At 53.8% G+C, this 14694-nt stretch overlaps 1 protein-coding gene across 1 annotated transcript; it reads right to left on the minus strand.

Moving 5' to 3' along the window:
- Nucleotides 1-8166: 8166 nt before the first annotated feature.
- On the minus strand, nucleotides 8167-13845 carry PHGR1 (proline/histidine/glycine-rich 1). The gene is made up of 3 exons (XM_008563534.1): nucleotides 13839-13845; nucleotides 12926-13045; nucleotides 8167-8282 (listed from the first exon to the last, which is right to left on the minus strand). The coding sequence occupies exons 1-3, from the start codon at nucleotides 13843-13845 to the stop codon at nucleotides 8167-8169; spliced, it is 243 nt and encodes an 80-aa protein (XP_008561756.1).
- Between the last annotated feature and the right edge of the window lie 849 nt (nucleotides 13846-14694).

Below are 14694 nucleotides of genomic sequence, written 5' to 3' on the forward strand. Positions count from 1 at the left end.
CTGAGCTCTACCTGTCTTCTAGAAACCACATCTTCGGTTCAATGAGTTATGCTGGATTCTAAGCGGGGAAGCTTCTCTGACGCTTTGTGCAAAGATTTTGATACAGGAGCCTCACCTGCCGTTTCCACCTCAGGCTTCAATGGGCTTTTCAAGCCTGCTTGAATGCCCTTTGCAGTGTCAGTTGGCTTCTACTTTCAGAAAACAAACTCCTCTGAGCTCTACCTGTCTTCTAGAAACCACATCTTCGGTTCAATGAGTTATGCTGGATTCTAAGCGGGAAAGCTTCTCTGACTCTTTTTGACAGAGATTTTGAAACAGAAGTCTCACACTCCGTTTCCCCTTAGTCTTCAAAGGGCTTTCACATAGAACTTGCAAACCTGAATTCCTACATGCTAGATGTGAGACGCACATTCTGCTCTCTGGTCCCTTAGAGTAAAAGTTGCTTCTAACAGCTGAACCTCCAGTGAGTGTTTTTGGCAGAGATATACACCACACTTTTCAAGCCTGCTTGAATGACGTTGGCAGTGTGATTTTCCTTCTAATTGCAGAAAACAAACTCCTCTGATCTCTACCTGTCTTCTAAAAACCACATCTTTGGTTCAATGAGTTATACTGGATTCTAAGCGGGAAAGCTTCTCTGACTATTTTTGACAGAGATTTTGAAAAAGAAGTCTCACACTCCGTTTCCCCTTAGGCTTCAAAGGGCTTTCACATAGAACTTGCAAACCTGAATTCCTACATGCTAGATGTGAGAAGCACATTCTGCTCTCTGTTCCCTTAGAGCAAAATTTGCTTCTAACAGCTAAACCTCCAGTGAGGGCTTTTGGCAGAGATATACACCACACTTTCCAAGCCTGCTTGAATGCCCTTTGCAGTGTGAGTTCGCTTCTAATTTCAGAAAACAAACTCCTCTGATCTGGACCTGTCTTCTAGAAACCACACCTTCGGTTCAATGAGTTATGCTGGATTCTAAGTGGGGAAGCGTCTCTGACGCTTTTTGACAGAGATTTTGAAACAGAAGTCTCACAAGCCGTTTCTCCCGTAGGCTTCAAAGCGCTTTCACATAGAATTTGCAAACCTTAATTCCCACATGCTAGATGTGAGAAGCACATTCTGCTCTCTGTTCCCTTGGGATAAAGTGGCTTGTAACCGGTAAACCTCCAGTAATTGTTTTTGTCCGAGATATACACCACACTTTTAAGCCTGCTTGAATGCCGTTTGCAGTGTGATTTCCCTTCTAGTTTCAGAAAACAAACTCCTCTGAGCTCTACCTGTCTTCTAACTACCACATCTTCGGTTCAGGGAGTTATGCTGGTTTCTAAGCGGGGAAGCTTCTCTGGCGCTTTTTGACAGAGATTTTTTTTTTTGTCTTTTTTTATCTTTTTCCGTGTCTGGCAATGGATCGCAACCCTCAGTGTTGCCCCCGTACCGGACCGGGCACCGGCAACGTTATTGCAATCCTCGGTACTGCTCCAGCGCCTCGCTCAGCCAGTGAGCGGGAACCGGTCTGTATGTGGGATCCGAACCCTCGGGTGGGAGCGCCGCCGCGCTTCCCAAGCGGCGCACTCATCCAGTGCACCACTGGGCCGGCCTTTGACAGAGATTTTGAAAGAGAAGTCTCACAAGCCATTTACCCCATACGCTTCAATGGGCTTTCACATTGAACTTGCAAACCTGAATTCGTAAGTGCTAGATGTGAGAAGCATATTCTTCTCTTTGTTCCCTTAGAGTAAAAGTTGCTTGTAAATCTTAACCTGCAGTGAGTGTTTTTGGCAGAGATATACACCACAATTTTCAAGCCCGCTTGAATGTAGTTTGAGGTGTGATTTCTCTTCTAATTTCAGAAAACAAACTCCTCTTAGCTCAACTTCTCTTGTAACTGTCACATCTTTGGTTCAGTGAGTTATGCTGGATTCTAAGCGGGGAAGCTTCTCTGACGCTTTTTGACAGAGATTTTGAAACAGAATTCTAACAAGCTGTTTCCCCAGTAGGCTTCAAAGGGTTTACACATAGAACTTCCAAACCTGAAATCCTGTATGCTAGCTGTGAGAAGCACATTTTCCTCTCTGTTCCCTTAGAGTTAAAGTTGCTTGTAAAAGCTCAACCTCCAGTGAGTGTCTTTGGCAGAGATATACACCACACTTTTCTAGCCTTCTTGAATGCCGTTTGCAGTGTGAGTTCGCTTCTAATTTCAGAAAACAAACTCCTCTGAGCTCTACCTGTCTTCTAAAAACCACGTCTTCGTTTCAATGAGTTATGCTGGATTCTATGCGGGGAAGCTTCTCTGTTCTTTTTGACAGAGATTTTGAAATAGAAGTCTCACAAGCCGTTTCTCCCGTAGGCTTCAAAGGGCTTTCACATAGAACTTGCAAACCTGAATTTCTACAGGCTACATGGGAGAAGCACATTATGCTGCCTGTTCCCTTAGAGTTAAACTGGCTTTTAAAAGCTCAACCTCCAGTGCGTCTTTTTGTCAGTGTTATAAAACACTCTTTTAAGCCTGATTGAATGACGTTTGCAGTTTCAATTTGCCTCTTTTTTCCCGAAAACAAACTGTTTTGAACTCTAACTCTCTTCTTAAGACCACATCTTCAGTTCACTGAGTTATTCTGGAATCTAAGCAGTGAAACTTATCTTACGCTTTTTAACAGAGATTTTAGAAAAAATGTCTCACAAGCCATTTCCACCTTTGGCTCCAATGGGCTTACACATAGAACTTGCAAACCTGAATTTCTACAGGCTACATGTGAGAAGCACATTCTGCTGTCTGTTCACTTAGAGTTAACTGGCTTTTCAAAGCTCAAACTCCAGTGAGTCTTTTTGGCAGAGATATGCAACACACTTTTCAAGCCTGTTTAAATGCCCTTTGCAGTTTGATTTGGCGTCCTATTTCCGAAAACAAACTGTTTGAACTCTACCTCTCTTCCAAAGACTACATCTTCAGTTTACTGAGTTATGCTGGAATCTAAGCAGGGAAGCTTCTGTGACGCTTTTTCACAGAAATTTTAAAACAAAAGTCTCACAAGCCATTTCCACCACTGGCTCCAATGGGCTTCCACATAGAACTTGCAAACCAGAATTTCTACAAGCTAGATGTGAGAAGCACATTCTTCTGTCTGCTCCCTTCGATTTAAAATTGCTTGTAAAATCTCAACATCCACAGAGTCTTTTTCACAGAGATATACAACACACTTTTCAACCCTGTTTGAATGCCGTTTGAAGTTTGATTTGGTGTCTTATATCCGAAAATAAACTGTTTGAACTCTACCTCTCTTCCAACAACCACATCTTAAGTTCACTATGTTTTGCTGGAATCTAAGTAGGGAAGCTTCTCTGACGCTTTTCACAGAGATTTTAATACAAAAGTCTCACAAGCCTTTTCCACGATTGGCTCCTATGTGCTTCCAAATAGAACTTGCAAACCTGAATTCCTGCAAGTGAGAAGCACATTCTGCTGCCTGTTCACTTAAAGTAAAAATGGCTTTTAAGAGCTCAACCTCTAGTGAGTCTTTCTGGCAGAGATATACAACACACTTTTCAAGCCTGTTTGAATGCCGTTTGCAGTTTGATTTCGCGTCTTATTTCCGAAATCAAACTGTTTGAACTCTATCTCTCTGCTTATGACCACATCTTCAGTTCACTGAGTTATGCTGGTTTCTAAGCGGGGAAGCCTCTCTCATGCTTTTTCACAGAGATTTTAAAACAGAAGTCTCACAAGCCGTTTCCACTTACACTAACCCTGACACTAAAACTGACACTAATGTTCACCCTGACACTGGCAATGTCAGTGGACCTGAGCCTAGTCATCAGCCTGACCCTGACCCTGACCTTGACCCTGGACCTAGCCCTGACCAAGACCCTGGCACTGGCCCTGGTCCTGGCCCTAAACCTCGGCCTACCCCTTGCCCTAAAACTGGCTGTAGCCATGGCCCTACTCCAGGCCCTATACCTAAACCTATCTCAAAACTTCACCCTAACCATGGCCCTAACCCTAACCCTGGCCCTGGCCCTGGCCCTGGCACTAAACCTGGCCATGGACCTGGCCCTAAAACTGGCCATGGCCCTGGCCCTAAACCTGGCCCTAAACTAGGCCTGGTACCTGGCCCTGGGCTTGACCGTAAACCTGACCCTAATAGTGGCCCTAAACCTGGCTGTAACCCTGGCCCTAACCCTAACCCAACCTTAACCCTAACCCCAACCCTAAACCTATCCCTAACCCTAACCCTAAACCTAAACCTAAACCTGGGGCTAAGCCAGGCCCGGGCCGTGACCCCAAACATGAACCTTAACCTGGCCTTAACCCAAGCCATAACCCTGGCCTTAAACCTAACTCTAACCCTAACCCTAACCCATACCCTGGTCCTGGAGCTAAAGCTGGCCATGGAACTGGCCCTAAACCTGGCCCTTGCCCTGGCGCTAAACCTGGCCATGGACCTGGCTCTGGCCCTGGCTGTAACCCTAGCCCTGGCCCTGGCCCTGGCGCTAAACCTGGCCAAGGACCTGGCCCTAAACCTGGCCCTTGCCCTGGCGCTCAAACTGGCCATGGACCTGGCCGTGGCCCTGGTCCTGGCCCTGGAGCTCAACCTGGCCCTGGCCCTGACCCACAATCTAACCCTAACCCTGGCCCTAACCATAATCCTGTCCTTGGCCCTGGACCTGGACCTTGCGCTAAACCTGGCCCTGGCCCTAGCGCTAAACCTCCCGTGGACCTGGCCCTGGCCCTAACCCTAATCCTGGCCCTATCCCTGGCCCTGGACCTGGCACTCTCCCTAAACCTAGTGCTGACACAGGCCTGGGCCCTGGCCCTGGCCCTAAACCTAACCCTAACCCTGGTCCTGATCCTGGCCCTAACTCTGACCCTGACCCTGGACCTGGCCCTGACCCTAGCCCTAACCCTGGCCCTAAACTTAGCCCTGGCCCTGGCCCTAACCATGGCCCTGGCCCTGGCCCTTGGACAGGCCCTGGCCTTGGCCATAAACTTAACCCTGGCCCTGACCCTAAACTTGGACTTGGCCATAACCCTAATAGATACCCTAAACCTGATGCTAACTTTGCCCTGGTACTGACACTGGCCAGGGCCCTAGCCTGCCCTTGGACCTAGCCCTGGCCATGGCCCTAAACCTGACCCTAACCCTTGTTGGAAACAGGGAGCTGCCCTGAACGCAGGGGTCCCCTAGGGGGCGCAGCTCTCGTCCAGCTGTATCCAGCTGACGAAGCTTCATGAGATTCAGAGAATTGTTTTGAAAATAGCTGGAGATGTTTTTTAGGAAGTCTAGACTTCCGACCTTGGAGCATTCCTGAGAACGTGGGAGTGTGTGCTATTCCTGTAAACCCACGCACCCAGCTGCTTACACAGAATTAGTAACTCTTTGTTTAGACATGCACTTAGAAAAGTATATAAGGAGAAATGCCTGTTGAATAAAGTGCAACAGCTCTTCAAGGCTGTTTGTCCTCCTGACCCCATCTTTTGTCTCTTGTCTCTTTTCTAATCCTGCGCTCGTCTTCTCATCCTGCCATCTCCGGCTGGCTTCTGGCTACCCTAACCCTGGCCCTGACCATTACCCTAACACTGATCCTAACCCTGGCCCTAACACTGGCGCTACCCCTGGCCCTAGACATAAACCTCACCTTAACCCTAACCCTAAACCTAACAATGGCCCTAACCCTAACCTGACCCTAACGCAAATCCTGGCCCTAAAACTGGCCCTAAACCTGGCCCTACCCCTTGCCCTAAACCTGGCTCTTACTGTAAACCTAAACTTAACCCAAACCCTAACCCGAACCCTGGCCCTGGCCCAGGCCATGTCTCTAAACCTGGCCCTGGCCATTACCCTAACACTTACACTAACCCTGACACTAAAACTGATGCTAACGTTGACCCTGACACTGGCACTGACACTGGATCTGAGCCTGGTCATCACCCTGACCCTGACCTTTACCCTGACCGTGGACATAGCCCTGAACCAGACCCTGGCACTGGCCCTGGCCCTAAACCTGGCCCTAAAACTAGCTGTTGCCATGGCCTTACTACAGGCCCTTGACCTAAACCTAACCCTAGCCCTCTCCCGAACCCTAGCCCTAAACCTAAAACTGTCCCAAACCCAGGCCCGAGCCCTGCCCCTGGCCCTGAACCTGACCCTAATCCTGGTCCTAGCCCTCTAGACCTAAACCTAACCCTAGCCCTCTCCCGAACCCTAGCCCTAAACCTAAAACTGTCCCGAACCCAGGCCCGAGCCCTGCCCCTGGCCCTGAACCTGACCCTAATCCTGGTCCTAGCCCTCTCCCTAACCCTGACCCTAACCCTAACCCAGGCCCGGGCCCTGGACCTGGCGCTAAAACTTGCCATGTACCTGGCGCTAAACCTGGCCATGGACCTGGCCCTAAACCTGGCCCTAACCCAGACCCGGGCCCTGCCCCTGGCCCTGACCCTGACCCTAAACCTGACCCTAATCCTGGCCCTAGCCCTCTCCCTAACCCTGGCCCTAATCCTGATCCTGGCCCTGGCCCTGGCGCTGACCCTGGCCCTGACCCTAATCCTGGCCCTAGCCCTCTTCCTAACCCTAACCCTAACCCTAACCCTGGCCCTACCTCTGGACCTGGCGCTAAATCAGGCCATAGACCTGGCCCTAACCCAGGCCCTGGACCTGGCCCTTTCCCTGAACCTAAACCTATCCTTAACCCTGGACCTGGCACTAAACCTGGCCATGGACCTGGTGCTAAACCTGGCCCTGGCCCTGGCCCTAACCCTGGCCCTAACCCTAACTCAACCTTAACCCTTACCCTAACCCTAACCCAATCCCTAAACTTATCCCTAACACTGGACCTAGCTCTAAACCTAAAACTTGCCCTAAACCTAAACTGACCATAAACCTGACCCTAATCCTGGCCTTAACCCTGGCTATAACTGAGGCCCTAACCCTGGCTCTAAACCTAACACTGGCCCTGGCATTAAACATGGACCTAACCATGGACCTAACCCTGGCCCTAATCCTGACCCTGGGCCTGGCCCTGGCACTGATCCTGGCCCTGACCCTGAATGTGACCCTGACCCTGACCCAAATCCTAACACTAACCCTGGCCCTGGCCCTAACCATGACCTTAATCCTGGCTCTAAACCTAACCCAGGCCCTGGCCCTGGCCATAATTCTGGCCCTAGACCTGGCCCTAAATCTGGCCCTGGCCCTGGCCCTAACCCTAATCCCTGCCCTGGCCATGGACCTGGCCCTAAACCTGGCCATGGACCTGGCCCTAAACCTGGCCCTAACCTAGGCCCGGTTACTGGCCCTGAGATAGACCCTAAACCTGACCGTAATAGTGGCCCTAATACTGGCCGTAAACCTGGCCCTAACCCTAACCCAACCTTAACCCTAACCCTAACCCTAAACCTATCCGTAACACTGGCCCTAGCCCTAAACCTAAACTTGGCCCTAAACCAGGCCCTGGTGCTGATCCTGGCCCTAAACCTGGTCCTGACCTTGACCCTGACCCCAATCCTAAACCTAACACTGGCCCGGGACCTAACCCTGACCTTAACCCTGGCCCTAAACCTAACGCAAAACCTGGCCCTGGCCATAATTCTGGCCCTAGACCTGGCCCTAAACCTGGTCCTGACCGTGACCCTGACCCTGCCACAAATCCTAAACCTAACCCTGGCCCTGGACCTAACCCTGGGCCTGGACCTAACCCTAACCCTAACCCTAAACCTAACCCTAAATCTAACCCTAACCATATCCATGGCAATGGCAATGGCCCTGGCCCTGACAGTAAAACTGACCCTAATCCTGGCCCTAACCCTGACCGTACTGGCACTAACACTAACCCTGGCACTAAACCTGGCCCTAAACTTGGCCCTGGCCCTGGCCCTAACCCTGGCCCTGGCCCTAGTCTTGGCCCTAACACTCGCTCTAACACTGGACCTGGCCCTAAGCCTGGCTCTGGCCATAACCCTAACACTTACACTAACCCTGACACTAAAACTGATGCTAACTTTGACCCTGACACTGCCACTGACACTGGACCTTAGCCTGTTCGTCACCCTGACCATGACCTTGACCGTGACCTTGGACCTAGCCCGGACCAAGACCCTGGCACTGGCCCTGGCCCTGGCCCTGGCACTAAACCTAACCCTAACCCTAAACCTAACCCTTACCCTGGCCCTAACAGTAACTATGGCCCTGGTCGTGGACCTGGACCTGGCCTTGGCCCTGGCCCTAACCCTGGCCCTGGGCCTGGCCCTGGCCCTGGCACTAAACCTGGCCCTGGGCCTCTCCCTAAACCTGGCCCTAACCCAGGCCCGGACCGTGGCCCTGGCCCTAACCCTAAACCTAACCCTAACACTGGCCCTAACCCTAAACCTGTCACGGGCCCTGGCCCTGGACCTGGCCCTAAACCTGGCCCTCAACCTAACCCTAACCCTAACCCTTACACTGGCCCTAACCCTAACCATGGCCCTGGACCTGGACCTGGCGCTAAACCTGGCCATGGACCTGGCCCTAAAACTGGCCCTGGCCCTGGTTCTAAACCTGGCCCTGGACCTGGCCCTAGACCTGGTCCTAAACCAGGCCCAGGACCTGGCCCTGGCCCTGACCCTAATCCTGTCCTTTACCCTGTCCATAACCCTGGTCCTAACCCTGGCCCTAAACCTAACCCAGGCCCTGGCCCTGGCCATAATTCTGGCCCTAGTACTGGCCCTAAACATGGCACTAACACTAACCCTGGCCCTAACCCTGGCCCTGGCCCTGGCCCTAGCCCTAACCCTGGCCCTAAACTTAGTCCTGGCCCTGGTCGTAACCGTGGCCTTGGACCTGGCCCTTACCGTAAACCTAAACTTAACCCAAACCCTAACCCTAACCCTGGTCATGGCCATGGCCCTAGGCCTGGCCCTGGCCCAGGCACTAACACTGTCCCTGGCCCTGGCCTTAAACCTGGCCCTGGCCATTACCCTAACTCTGATCCTAACCCTGGCCATAACACTGGCCCTACCCCTGGCCCTAGACCTAAACCTAACCCTAAACCTAACCCCAACCCACTCACCCTAACACTAACACTAACCCTAACACTAAGCCCAAACCTACCACTAACCCTGGCCCTAACCCTAACCGTGGCCCTGGTCCTGGCCCTGGCCCTAAACCTGGCACTGGCCCTGGCCATGACCCTGCCCTAACCCTAAACCTAACCCTAACCCTAAATGTATCCCTGGCACTGTCACTGGCCCTGGCCCTAAAAATAACTCTGGTCATAAATCTGGCCCTGGACCTGGCCCTGACACTAACCCTGACTCTAATCCTGGCCCTTGGCCCTGGCCCTGGACCTGGCGCTAAACCTGGCCATGGACCTGCCCCTAAACCTGGCCCTAATCCTGACACTGGCCCTGGCCCTGGCACTGACACTGGCCCTGACCCTGACCCCGACCGAAATCTTAAACCTAACCCTGGACCTGGAGCTAACCCTAACCCTAACACTAAACCTAACCCTAACCATATCCCTGGCACTGGCACTGCCCCTGGCCCTGACAATAACCCTGACCCTAATCCTGGCCCTAACCCTGACCTTACTGGCCCTAACACTAACCCTGGCCCTAAACCTGGCCCTATTCCTGGCCCTAACGCTGGCTCTAACCCTGGACCTGCCCCTAAACCTGGCCATGGCCATAACCCTAACACTTACACTAACCCTGACACTAAAACTGATGCTAACGTTGACCCTGACACTGGCACTGACACTGGACCTGAGCCTGGTCGTCACCCTCACCTGGACCTTGAACATGACCCTAGACCTAGCCCTGAACCAGAACCTGGCCCTGGCCCTATACCTGGCCCTAATCCTGGGCCTACCCCTGGCCGTAAAACTGGCTGTAGCACTGGCCCCACACCAGGCACTAGACCTAAACCTAACCCTAACCCTAAACCTCACCCTAACCCTGGCCCTAACCCTAACGTGGGGCCTGGCCCTGGACATGGCACTAAACCTCGACATGGACCTGACCTTAAACCTGGCCCTGGCCCTGGCCCTGGACCTGCCGGTAAACCTGGCCATGGACCTGGCCCCAAACTTGGCCCTGGCCCTGGCCCTAAACCTGGACCAAACCATAACCCTGCCAGTGGCCCTGGACCTGGCCCTAAACCTGAACCTAATCCTGGCCCTAACCCTGGCTGTAACCCAAGCCCTAATCCTAACCCAACCTTAGAGCTAACCCTAACCCTAACCCTAAACCTAAACCTATCCCTAACCATAAACCTAACCCTAAACCTAAACCTGGCCCTAACCCAGGCCCGGGCCCTGGCCCTGACACTAATCTTGACCCTAATCCTGGACTTAACCCTGGCCATAACCCTGGCCCTAACCCTGGCCCTAGAACTGGCCCTCAATCTAACCCTAACCCTAACCCTTACACTGGCCCTAACCCTAACCATGGCCCTGGCCCTGGACCTGGCGCTAAACCTGGCCATGGACCTGGCCCTGGCCCTGGAACTTGCCCTGGCCCTAACCCTGGCCTGAAACCTGGCCCTGGCCCTGGCCCCTCCCTAAACCTGGCCCTAACCCAGACCCGGGCCCTGGCCCTGGCCCTGACACTAAAACTAACCCTAACCCTGGCCCTAGCTCTGGCCCTGGATGTGGCCCTGGACCTGGCACTTAATGTTGCCATGGACCTGGCCCTAAACCTGGCCTTGGCCCTGGCTCTAAACCTCGCCGTGGCCCTGGCCCTGTCGCTAAATCTGGCCCTGGACCTAACCCTAACCCTGGACCTGGCCCTGGCCCTCTCCCTAAACTGGCCCTAACCCAGGCCCGGGCCCTGGCCCTGGCCCTGACCCTAAACCTAACCCTAACCCTGGCCCTAACCCTAACACTGGCCCTGGCCCTGGACCTAACCCTAACCCTGTCCCTGGCCATGGCCCTGGGCCTAGCCCTAATCCTGGCCCTAAAATTAGCCCTGGCCCTGGACCTGGCGCTAAACCTGGCCATGAACGTGGTCCTGGCCCTGGCCCTGGCCCTGGCGCTAAACCTGGCCCTGGTCCTCTCCCTAAACCTGGCCCTAACCAAGATCCGGGCCCTGACCATGGCCCTGACCCTAAACCTAACCCTAAACCTGGACCTAACACTAACCATGGCCCTGGCCCTGGACCTAACCCTAACCCTGTCCCTGGCCATGGCCCTGGGCCTAGCCCTAATCCTGGCCCTAAAATTAGCCCTGGCCCTGGACCTGGCGCTAAACCTGGCCATGAACCTGGTCCTGGCCCTGGCCCTGGCCCTGGCGCTAAACCTGGCCCTGGTCCTCTCCCTAAACCTGGCCCTAACCAAGATGCGGGCCCTGACCATGGCCCTGACCCTAAACCTAACCCTAAACCTGGACCTAACACTAACCATGGCCCTGGCCCTGGACCTGGCACTAAACCTGGCCATGGACCTGGCCCTGGCCCTGGCCCTAACCCTGGCCCTGGCCCTGGCCCTGGCGCTAAACCTGGCCCTGGACTTAACCCTAACCCTGGCCCTGGCCCTGGCCCTGACCCTGACCCTAACCCTGGTCCTAACCCTGACCCTGACCCTGGCCATGGCCCTGGCCCTAGCCCAAACCCTGGCCCTAACCTTAGCCTTGGCTCTTGCCCTAACCATGGCCCTGGCCCATGCCCTAAACCAGACCCTTGTCCTGCCCCTAAACCTGGCCCTAATCCTAAACCTGGCCCTAATCCTGGCCCTGCCCATTACCCTAACACGGATCCTAACCCTGACCCTAACCCTGGCGCTACCCCTGGCCCTAGACCGAAACCTAACCATAACCCTAACCCTAACCCTAACACTGGCCCTAACCTTAACCTGACCCTAATGCTAATCCTGACCCTAAAACTGGCCCTAAACCTGGCCCTACCACTTGCCCTAAACCTGGCCCTTACCGTAAACCTAAACTTAACCCAAACCCTAACCCTAACCCTGGCCCTGGCCCGGGCCATGGCCCTAAACCTGGCCCTGGCCATTACCCTACACTTACACTAACCCTGATACTAAAACTGATGCTAATGTTGACCCTGACACTGGCCCTGACACTGGACCTGAGCCTGATCATCACCCTGACACTGACCTTGACCCTGAACCAGACCCTGGCACTGGCCCTGGCCCTAAACCTGGTCCTAAAACTGGCTGTAGCTGTGGCCCTACTACTGGCCCTAGACCTAAACTTAACCCTAACCCTCACCCTAACCCTAGCCCTAAAACTAAACCTGGCCCTAACACAGGCCCAGGCCCTGCCCCTGGCCCTGACCCTAAACCTGACCCTAATCCTGGCCCTAGCCCTCTTCCTAACCCTGGCCCTAATCCTGACACTGGCCCTGGCCCTGGCCCTGACCCTAATCCTGGCCCTAGCCCTCTCCCTAACCCTGACCCTAACCCTAACCCTGGCCCTGGTCCTTGACCTGGCCCTAATCCTGGCCCCAACTCTGGCCTCACCCTGGCCCTGGCCCTAAACCCAAAGCTGAACCTAACCCTGGCCCTAACCCTAAACCTAACCCTGGCCCTGGCCCTAAAACTAACTCTGGCTCTAAACCTGGCCCTGGCCCTGGACCTGACACTAAACCTGACCCTAATCTTAGCCCTAATCCTGGCCCTAACCGTCACCTTAACCCTGGCCTTAAACCTTACACAGGCCCTGGCCCTGGCCATAATTCTGGTCCTAGACCTGGCCCTACACATGGCCCTGGCCTTGGTCCTGGCCCTAAAACTAACCCTGGCCCTGGCCCTGGCCCTGGCCCTAAACCTGGCCCTCGCCCTGGCCCTAAACCTAACCCTATCCCTGGCCCCAACTGTAACCCTGGCCCTGGCCCTAGACCTGGCGCTAAACCTGGCCATGGACCTGGCCCTAAAACTGGCCCTGGCCCTTGTCCTAAACCTGGCCCTAACCCAGGGCTGGGCCCTGGCCCTAGCCCTGACCCTAAACCTAACTTTAACCTTGGCCCTGGCCCTGGCCCTGGCGCTAAACCTGGCCATGGACCTGGTACTATACCGGGCCCTGGCCCTGGCCCTAATCCTGACCCTGGCCCTGGCCCTGGACCTGGCGCTAAACATGGCCATGGACCTGGTGCTAAACCTCGCCCTTGCCCTGGCCCCAACCCTGGCCCTAATCCTGGCCCTGGCCCTGGCTCTGGCGCTGACCCTGACCCTGTACCTGCCCCAAATCCAGAAACTAACCGTGGCCCTAGACCTAAGCCTGGGCTTGGACCTAACCCTAATACCTAACCCTAAACCTAACCCTGTTGGTTCCTCGCCACTGGGGACCAACAACACAGGGCGGGAAGGGACCCTGGACCAACCGGCGGTAACCTCTTGTGCTGCTGAGTGGGATGATGAGTGTCGCAGGCCCGATCCCCTCTGCGCTTCGGCCCCGGGGACAAAGAAAGAACACCGAGCCAGGAGAGCGGTCAAAGCCGGAACTCTGTTTATTACAGCAAGCAGGGGTTTTTATAAGGTACCAGGGGCGGGGGAGCTCTTATCCAATAGGGAGTTGACACACTGCTACCCGGGAGGAGGGGTGAGGACAGGGCAGGCGGGAAAAAAGTGCAGAGTCACCGTACCCCGGAAGTTAGTTCTTTTAAGTTTTGAGTTCTCCGCTTAGGTTTCGGTTTCCCAGAATCAGCCCGAAGCAAGTTTAAAATGGCTGAGGTACTTTCACAAAATGGCTGGCGGCCCGGGCGTAGCCCAACATCTCCCCCTTTTGTTTTTGTAAACCAGGGTGTGACCTCTGTCTTAGGTTGCCTTTATTTAAAGGTCTTACCCGTCGTTGAGTATCACACAGCCAGGTTTAAAAAGGATACGGCCCCTGTCTTAGGTTGCCCTTGCTTGGAGGGTCTTACCCGTCATTGAGTACCGTATAGCCAGATGGGCAGTTAGGGGTGTGGCCCCTGTCTTAGGTTGCCTTTTACGTCAAGGTCTTACCCAGTGGGCACCACACTGCCAGGGGGAGGAGGGGGTGTACATTATTGATCGTACACATCTGTTTCTGGCATCGCCAACCTTTGGTAATGAACTTGAACATTCATTAAGTATGCAGGGTAGCAGTAGAAGAAGGAGCATAGGTCCTAAGAAAGGCAGGAGATAGGGAAGAAGCCCATTGAAACCCGTCCAAAGGAAATTATTTTGGAGGTCCCGTCGTCTTTTTTCCAAGTCTTCTTGAAGTTTTTTGATTTTGTCTTGGACGATGCCTGAGCGATTAGCATAGAAGCAGCATTCCTCCTGCAAGAACAAACAAAAGCCCCCCTTTTAAAAGATCTAACCCTCTTCTATTTTGTAGTACGACCCCGGCCAACGAATCCAATTGGGATTGGAGATCCAGGATAGTGTTGGCAATTGTTTGTATATCGTCCGGGTTTGATCCTGGGGACCACCTCCATCAGACATCCCAAGGGGTGCCACCTGATCCCAGCACATGTCGTCCCCTGATTTTACATTGGTGGGGCAGGATGCCACCGCGATGTTGGAGTCCAAAAGACCCCCGGCTCCGGCTGGCTGTCTGCCACCACGTTTATTCCCTGAGAGGCATAGCTGGTAGGTGGAATAACAAGCTGTATGTACAGTAGAGTGGAATTCATGGCTTTTGCAGGGGCAGGGGCCAGGCTTTCCCCCTACTGGGGCGATAGCGATCGGGGCGTCCCAACAGACAGACTCGCCAATTCTGCCTAAGCACTGATTGCTGTCCATGGAGGAGGTTAT

This window comes from Galeopterus variegatus, unplaced genomic scaffold, assembly GCF_000696425.1.
Source record: "Galeopterus variegatus unplaced genomic scaffold, G_variegatus-3.0.2 Scaffold13921, whole genome shotgun sequence".
NCBI lineage: Eukaryota > Metazoa > Chordata > Mammalia > Dermoptera > Cynocephalidae > Galeopterus > Galeopterus variegatus.

Excerpts from the sequence above, each read along its gene's own strand:
- PHGR1 (XM_008563534.1), bottom strand. Across the intron at positions 8,283-12,925 it reads AGGGCCAAGGTTAAAGTTAG|GGCCAGGTTTAGGGAGAGGC; the intron begins GTTTAGGGTCAG and ends GGCCTGGGTTAG.